Below are 9,015 nucleotides of genomic sequence, written 5' to 3'. Positions count from 1 at the left end.
AGGGAGGGGAAAAATGAGGACCTAATGCCGAGGGCTTAAGTGGAGAGGAAATGTTTTGAGAATGATGAGGGCAATGAATGTACAAATGCACTGTATGCAATTGATGTATGTATGGATTGTGATAAGAGTTGTATGGGTCCCTAATAAAATGATTAAAAATATAAAATAAAATAAAGTGCTAAACAAAAGGCCAGCAGTTCAAATCCACCGGGCACTCTGAGGGAGAAAGAGCTGGCTCCCATGAAGATTCCCGGCCTTGGAAACCTCATGGGACCAATGAGAGTTCTACACTGTCTCCTTGCGTAGCTCTGCGCGGAGCCACCTGCAGGCAGCTCTATTGGTGTGAGTGAGGAGGCTGGTGCAGTGAAACCTTAATCTCCAGAACCCGACTCGCAGAATGTTCTTGTGTGTTATGATCGTGGCAACACTCCACTCTTAGGAGAAAGAAAAGAAACGATTTTGAGAAAGAAAGACATCCAGAGATGGTGTCTGCAAATAAAGGAATCATTGCTAGGGTGGCTGCCTGGGCTATGTATCCAGAGCCCTCAGCCAGTATGACTCAGCTCCGCCTCTCTCTCAGTGGCTGGACGTGACCTTGAGCAACTTACGGGACCTCCTCCTCTGTAAACTAGAGATGGTAATGATACCTCATGGGGTGGATATGTGGGTTAAATAATATATTTAACATGTTTATAAACACTTTATAAATGATGACTATGTCCCTTATTATTCCACTTGCATATGTCTGTACATGCAAGCGGTATACAATAAGATTGAAAGTGCAGAATCGCATGGCAACTTTTTGCAGGCATTGACGATGATCTCTTCTCCTTTTCAGAAGCCACAGAGGTCAGGCTGTTCTCAAAAGATAAGACTGAGAAGTCAAAACTTGCCCACTCACAGCCTTTCCTAAGGTTTTCCCAGACCCAGTCCCACACCCCTGGTGTCCTGATGAGGCTCTCTGAGGAGGTGGGTCGGTGCACGCACTTGGAAGTCATAAAGACCTGACCCTGTAGCCTGACTCGCCACATCAAGCAAGTTCACTACACTCTACACCTCAGTTCACTTATCTATGAAAGGAGGCTGATAGTAGCCACTATCTTACAGGCTGTGTGAGGATTAAATGACATAACATAGGTAAAGAGTACATACCGACTGTGTAGGAAGCATTCAATAAGTGTTAGCTGGGGCAAAATAAAGAAAACCCCATTCTTGAGTATCATCGACTCTCTTGGGTCCCTCCAGACCTGGGGCATCTTCCCAAAGCTTGGCCAGTGTCGGTCTGTCTGGTCCTTAAGTGACAACTCTAAGTGTCTCACCTTAACTTGAGGCACTTTTCTTGGTTGTTCTTCGCAATATTCTAAAATCCAGTTTTGAAACTTGAAATTTATTTACCTATATGATTATAAATCATACTCATATTTCATTATGGGACTGAGAGTGGAGTTTACATCGATGACAAACAGATTTCTAATTATTCAACGTTTTCTTCCTTAATTAACTTAATGATTCTGCATCTTGCTTCTCTGAGCACGAGCAGTGTCTCAGCAGATGATTTTGCATCTCAGAAGCTCAAGACCAGCCCCCTGAGGTACAGCGAGCATTTCCGCAGCTCTCCTGGTCACCCATCCCTGATGCAGGGGTCTGGCCCACGGCGCAGTAATCTCAGGTGTGGACAAGACTGTTCATTAAGCACTAGTGGAGGTCAGTGGGTGGGAGGGGTGGTTTTCATTGAGGAAATCCACCCACTGCTGTGAAGTTGATTCCAGCTCATAGCAGCTCTATAGGACAGAGTAGAACCAACAGTTCCCAAGGCTATCAATCAGTGGCTCTCAAGCTTGCTAATGCAGCGACCCTTTAATATAGTTCCTCATGTGGTGACACTCCCCACCCAACCATACAATTATTTTCGTTGCTACTTCATAACTGTAATTTTGCTACTGTTATGAATCGGGCGACCCCTGTGAAAGGGTCATTTGACCCCCCCAAAGGGGTCTTGACCCACAGGTTGAAAACCGCTGCTGTAAATCTTTATGGACCCAGACTGCCACATCTTTCTCCTGCAGAGCAGCTGGTAGGTTTGAACCACTAACCAACCTTTTGGCTAGCTGCTAGCACTTGAACCACCATACCACCCAGGCTCCCTGTGGGAATGTGAAAGGGGAAAGTTGAGTAAGACTCTAATTGGTGGAGCAGCTAAACAGAGATGCTGGGCTCACATGTCCCTTGCAAAGTCCAGAGGATCTGAGCAATCAGGTGTGGCTGGAGTGTGGGGGTAGAAGCAAGGGTGTTAGGAAATTTGGATTGGGAAGGGCAGTCTAAGGTAGGATGTTAAGGGGCTTAGACTTTGTCCTGAGGCTGATGGAGGCTCAGTCAAGTTTTGTTGTTGTTTTGTTTTTAAAGCAGGAGAATTACATGGTGAGGTGTGTACTCATAAAGACTCCTCTACTCTAGAAAACCCTGTGCAGCAGTTCCACTCTTGCACGCAGGGGGCCACCATGAATCAGAATCAACTGCAGAATAAGTAACAGCAGTAATTCAGCTATCAGTGCAGGGCTGGATGAGAATCCCCTGGTGACCATGACCAACTGCAGGCCTTGATTTAGAGGTCGAACATGATGCCTGGGATTCGATACTTCTCACCAATACCCAGGTGATGCAGATGCGGATGCTGGAGGTCTGGCACCAAAGGGAGAAGCACTTAAGTGGAGGGTTGGTGGAAGGAGGGTGAAGGCCTGGCCTGAAGAGGAGGTCAGTCAGGAGGCATGTAGCTGATGATGGCCTGAGCTAAGCCAGTGAGAGTGGAGATGGGAGAGAGGGCAGATGTCAGCTCTAAGTGGCATCAGCAGGACTTTGTGATCCACCCACTGCTAGCAGTGGGAGTAGAAGGGCTAAGGAGCCTAGGTTCCTGGCTGGTGCACAGAGACCTCGCTCCCAGAGACAGTGTGGGTAGCAGGGGGAGCAAGCGCAGAGTGGGAAATGATGCTCAGGTGACTTTAGACATTCTGAGCGTGCCTGAGAGGGCTGACTTGCAGGGGAGGGGACAGCCCAGGGGAGAGGAAGGCCCAGACATGGCGCAAAAAGGCTGTGATATCAATTTGCCATGTGATCTCACGCAGTATCATCTACATGAAGTCCCCAGGTTACACACGACCTACATACAGAAAACTCCCACTTGTTCTTTAATAGTGTCGATTGGCCCTCACTTGGAAACCGGTGAGAGGATTCTGATGCATCACAGCTAGAACAGAACCATCCGAAAACGTGCTGGTAAATCTTCATGCAAGCTGCCACGAAGCAGCCAGGGGGTTCAAACTGCCAGCCTTGTGGTTAACAGCGGAGTGCTTTAAGCAGTGCATCGCCAGGGCTCGCTGAACCAACCTCGATTCGCCACAAAGTCTTCATCGCAATCACCTTCACCTGCAGCACCTGCAGCTTTTAAATCATCGGAAAGCTTTGGAACTTTTTCTTGCACTGAATTAAGACTCATTAAGAATATATTTGACCAGGCCCAAGCTAGCTACAAATTCTTCAAGACACGGGTAGGGATCGAGCTCGTTTGGAACCTTGGGGGACAGCCTGCACCTCCAGGTGCTTCATTCGCTCCAACAAGATGAGGCGGTTTGTCCTCTCTCTTTCCAGGGACGGTGCGGGAGCACAGTGCTGTGCGGAAGGCATATTCAATCCATAACAAGAGAGAGGCATCTATTTAACAGAACTTCAGCCTCTTTTGTTTTCTTTCCTTCCAGGCCACTCACAAACCGACAACGGTTGCACTAAGCTCCACGAAGTAAAATATCAGCAAGAACCCAGATGTCTATCATCTTTTTTCTCCACGGGTACTTTATTTGGCAAAGTTTTAAAAGCACTTGCCATATTTTCGGCACACACATAGACACACGACTCACCTGGATTTCTGTTCACAGTTTCATCAGGCACCCAGGTGAGGTCGTCCTTGTCATTCCTGGGGAGGCTTTGAAGAATTCTCTTGGCTTTATGCTCCCTTGGGTTTTGTTTGTTAATTATTGCCTCCCTGTGACAATCTTTCTTTAACTCCATTTGGGCCTGAAAAGGATCAATTACAAATGAATGACGTTGTCCACGCTCTTGTCAGCAGAGTGCATATGCGGAGCAGCTTGCAATTTGTATGCCCATCTGCAGACACTAACCCAAACTGGGGTTTTGGTTCCCATTGGAAGTGAAGACACTCATTCTTCATGGGACTGTTAGGAAGAAGGCGAATATATCCAAGGTCTCAAAAGGTATGGCTTAATATGAAGACCCCCATCCATTAAAGGACATTATCACAAAATGAAAAGACACCCTATAGATGGTGAGGAAATTTTCAGGAACCCTATGTTCGATAAGGGTCTAATACCAAATACACACACCCCATATAGAATATCCATATAACTTACGGATGGTTTGCTGTCAACTAGACACTCTTGGCTAGGGTGGAACCCTCACGGCACAGCCTGGTGCCCCTGCCTTGAAGTCACAGCCTTTGGATGAAAGTGAGGGACTCTGGGAACGATTCTCTTGCTGGAGCTCCGCTGCTGACCTGGGAGCGAGCTGTTGGCGGCCTGTCAGGTCTCCACGAACTTTGGATCCATGTGACCCGTGCCCAGTGGCCTATGATCTTTTTGCTTCCCTGTTCATGGTTCTGCATCACTGTCTTGGGGTTATGTGAGTCTGAAGGTGGACTTATAGGCTAGTAGCAGACTTATGGCCGTGTGTTGGCCTGGGCTGGGGTGCCTGCTTGATGTGAAGATGCTTCTTAATATAAAGTTCTTTCTTATGCATAGACGAGTGCCACTGGATTTTTCCCTCTAGATAACCTACCCTAACACACTTAACATAAAAAAGGCAAACAACCCAATTTAAAAATAGAGCAAAAGACTTGGGCCGTCATTTACTAATGAGGATATTCAAATGGCCAACCAGTACATAAAAAATATGAGTTCTGTTTAACTCCATTGTGCTGGCTTATCACTGGCCAACAGAAAGAAGCACACCTGGGGTTTATTCACCTGGAGCATCAGAGGAGGAAGGTGAGTCAGAAATAAGAGGAAATGAAACATGTGGGTAATGCTCTTCATGAGTATTTACCTTCTTTGCCATGAGAACAGAAGCAATGGATGGTGCCCAGCTGCCCTTACTAAACATTTTGATCAAACAATCTATAATATAATCCTGATCAAAGGAGGAACTCGCAGAACAGAAATTTTAATTCTCATAGACTCTAGACTTTCTGGAGCCATAGAGAGTTGATAAACTCTTGAAACTACTGCCCTAGATCATCTTTAAACCCTTAAATCAAATATTTCCTCTGACATCTTCTTAAAACCAAACAATAATTTAGCTTAACGTACTGAAAAATGTCTACCTGAAGTATTGTATGGGGTCAAATTGACAACAGAGAGAGTCTATAGGAAATGTAGGGGGCAGTGAGTTAATGAAGGAAAAACACCTTGGAAAAGGAGGGTGAGAATGGGTTGCACAACGTGAAAAATATAGTCAGTCATTGAATTGTACATGTAGAAATTGTTGAATAGGCATATATTCTGCTATCTATATATTTAAAAAAAATAATTTTATTGGGGGCTCATACAACTCTAACCACAATCCATACATCCATCCATTGTGTCAAGCACATTTGTACATTTGTTGCCATTATCATTCTCAAAACATCTGCTTTCTACTTGAGCTCTTGGTATCAGCTCCTCATTTTTTCCCTTCCCTCTCCGCCCCACCCATCCCTCATGAACCCTTGATAATTTATAAATCATTATTATTTTGTCATATCTTACACTGTCCGATGTCTCTCTTCACCCACTTTTCTGTTGTCCGTCCCCCAGGGAGCAGGTTACATGTTGATCCTTGTAATCGGTTTCCCCTTTCTACCCCACCTTCCCTCCACCCTCCTGGTATTGCTACCCTCACCACTGGTCCTGAGGAGTTTATCTGTCCAGGATTCCCTGTGTTTCCAGTTCCTATCTGTACCAGTGTACATCCTCTGGTCTAGCTGGATTTGTAAGGTAGAATTGGGATCATGATAGTGGGGGTGGGGTGGGGGAGGAAGCATTTAAGAACTAGAGGAAAGTTATGTTTCATCATTGCTACACTGCACCCTGACTGGCTCGTCTCCTCCCTGAAACCCTCCCGTAAGGGAATGTCCAGTTGCCTACAGATGGGCTTGTGTCGCACTCTGCACTCCCCCCCATTCACAATATTATTTTTTTCTTTGATGCCTGATACTAGATCCCATTGACATCTCGTGATCACACAGGCTGGTGTGCTCCTTCCATGTGGGCTTTGTTGCTTCTGAGCTAGATGGCCACTTGTTTATCTTCAAGCCTTTAAGGCTCCAGATGCTATATCTTTTGATAGCCGGGCCCCATTAGCTTTCTTCACCGGCTTATGCACCCGCTTTGTCTTCAGCGATCACGTTGGGAATGTGAGCATCATGGAATGCCAGTTTAATAGAACAAAGTGTTCTTGCATCTAGGGAGTACTTGAGTGGAGGCCCAATGTCCATCTGCAACCTTAATATTAAATCTATAAATACATGCACATAGATCTATTTCTCCATCATCATATATAAATGTATTTACATATGTACATGCCTGTATTTAGACCTCTATAAATGCCCTTTGCCTCCTAGTTCTTCCTCTATTTCCTTTGACTTTCCTCTTGTCCCACTATCATGCTCAGTCCCCACCAGGGTTTCAGTTATTCCGCTTGGTTACATCGCTCTTGCTCAAGCCCTACCAGGCCTCCCACACCCTCTTTGCCACCGATTTTGGATCATTTACTGTTCCCTTGTCCCTGGGTTTGTTAACACCACTTCCTTTCTCCCAGCTCCCCCTCTCCCATGTCCTCCCGGAACCTTCGGTCCTATTGTTTTCTCCTCCAGATTGTTCATCCTGCCTATCTTATCTAGATAGACCTGCAGAGATAATAATATGCACATAAACAAGACAACTGCTTTCTATATTTTCAACAACACAAATACATTATATAAATCTATAAGAAGGAAGCTTGTGACACAGAGGACTGTGACAGTGGGAGGACTGAACACAGAGAGGTGACACAACAGAGCTGTTAGCAGAAGGAATCTTCCAGATTCTTCCTCCCCTCCGCCCCCGCCCCCCACTATCATGACCCCAATTCTACCTTACAAATCTGGCTAGACCAGAGCATGTACACTGGTACAGATAAGAGCTGGTAACATAGGGAATCCAGGACAGATAAACCCCCCAGGTCCAATAATGAGAGTAGCAATACCAGGAGGGTAGGGGGAAGGTGGGGAGATAAAGGGGGATCACAATGATAGACAAATAACGCCCCCTCCCCTGGAGAATGAACAACAGAAAAGTGAGTGAAGGGAGACAGTGGTTGGTGTAAGATATGAAAAGAAAAATAATTTATTAATTATTAAGGGTTCATGAGGGAGGGAGGAAGGAAGGCGGGGGAGGGAGGAAAAAAATGAGCTGATTCTTTAGTAGTTGAGTTCAGCTCCAATGGGTTACTCGTTGGACTGCTAACTGCAAGGTCAGCAGTTCAAAAACACCAGTCACTCCATGGGAGAAAGATGAGGCTCTCTATATCTGTATAGAGTAGCTGTCTTGGAAACCCCTAGGGGCAGTTCTACTCTGCCTGATAAAGTCAATATGAATCAGAATCAACTCAATAGCTATGAGAAATAAAGACAAAGAATGTGTGCCTCCCTATATTCACAGCAGGGGTTATATGGAATACGTTTGGTAAATGACACCCTTCCTCTCTCTTTTTAGATTTACCTCTTGTCTTTTACGGTTCATTTCCAGCATTTGCATCTTATGTAAATATTGTCTTTTCCCAGAAATATATGATGGTATTTGCATCTTCTTTTCCAGTTCCTGCAATCAAAGATGGCACACTGGTTATTATAGGATAATATGTCACTGATTCAGCAATCCATGACTTTAGTGTTTGTTTTTTACAGATCAGAGGGTCATATAAATGAATCAGTCACCCGCAATCCCAAGAAATCTCTCGTGATGCCCAGCGTGGACCATTGCCATTCCCGTGGGCCCTGTGTGTAGCCCTCACTGAGCTAAATGGCAGTGTGTGAGATCCTCTGGGAAGGTTCTAGCAGAGCTGTGCAAACCTTGAATAGAAATGTCTTTCCTCCTGTCACTTGGACAGGATATTATGTCCCCAGGTGTTTATTGCTGTCTCACCAGAAGTGTGTTCTGGTTTGATGAGCGCGCTGCTCCTGCCTCTGCCCCCACTGATCAATTGTCTGCTATGAAATGTGAGGGGAGCGGTGGCTTGGCTGAACAGCGCTGATTTCGACAGTGCACACCCCAATACACCAGTACGAACCCCGGAGAATCGTGCAGCTGAAGAAGAATTTGAAGTCGAGCAGCTGTGACTGAGGTGATTTGCCCCTGATGTCCAGTGGGAATCTTCAGGGGGACAATGTGGACAGCTGCGGAGGGCAAACGGGGTGAATACGCCATCATTTCTCACTTGCTTTTGCCAGGAAAGGGAAGGGCGGTATCTTTTCATGTCGTCCATGTCTGTCGAAGGGGCTCTCAGCACCACAGAGGGGCCTGTGATGACCTGACAGGAGCCGGGCAGCTTTTGCCAGATGAGCTGGCTCTAGAGCAGTGTTTAGGAAGACCCTAAATAATTAGGAATGACGTCTTGGGATCCATTCACAGCGTTCCTTTCCATGTGAGGGGAGTTTTTATGCAGCAGACTGATACATTTCTCACGGGAAGAGATCAATGGGGGACCCTGCCGAAGATTACTTTGTGGCGAGGTTGTGGCCAATAAGAACACGCTCTTTGTTGTTGTTGTTGTTAAGAACACGGTCTTGCAAAATAACAATTTATAAACTATCAAGGGCTCATGAGGGAGAAGGGAGCAGGGAGGGAGGGGATAAATGAGGACCTAATGCTGGCGGCTTAAGTGGAGAGGAAATGTTTTGAGAATGATGAGGGCAATGAATGTACAAATGCGCTT

General features: G+C 45.9%; 1 protein-coding gene across 4 annotated transcripts in view; it reads right to left on the bottom strand.

Annotated features, from left to right (window-relative positions):
- Positions 1-9,015, bottom strand: part of CCDC198 (coiled-coil domain containing 198) — a 54,742-nt gene that overhangs the window by 18,375 nt on the left and 27,352 nt on the right. For 2 of the 4 annotated variants that reach the window (XM_004698611.2, XM_045288096.1), the window contains 2 exons: positions 7,803-7,901; positions 3,909-4,065 (listed from right to left, as the gene is read on the bottom strand). In XM_004698611.2, coding sequence (XP_004698668.1) covers positions 3,909-4,065; positions 7,803-7,901 — 256 coding nt within the window. Of the gene's footprint in view, positions 1-2,899; positions 3,436-3,908; positions 4,066-7,802; positions 7,902-9,015 lie in introns of those variants that run through there. The other 2 variants (XM_045288094.1, XM_045288095.1) reach the window with 2 other exon arrangements.

Source organism: Echinops telfairi, unplaced genomic scaffold (assembly GCF_000313985.2).
Source record: "Echinops telfairi isolate 266 unplaced genomic scaffold, ASM31398v2 ScPeMD7_18;HRSCAF=68, whole genome shotgun sequence".
In the NCBI taxonomy this organism is placed as follows: Eukaryota; Metazoa; Chordata; class Mammalia; order Afrosoricida; family Tenrecidae; genus Echinops; species Echinops telfairi.
Note: the sequence above shows the minus strand (reverse complement) of the source record. Positions and strands in the feature narration are given on the sequence as shown.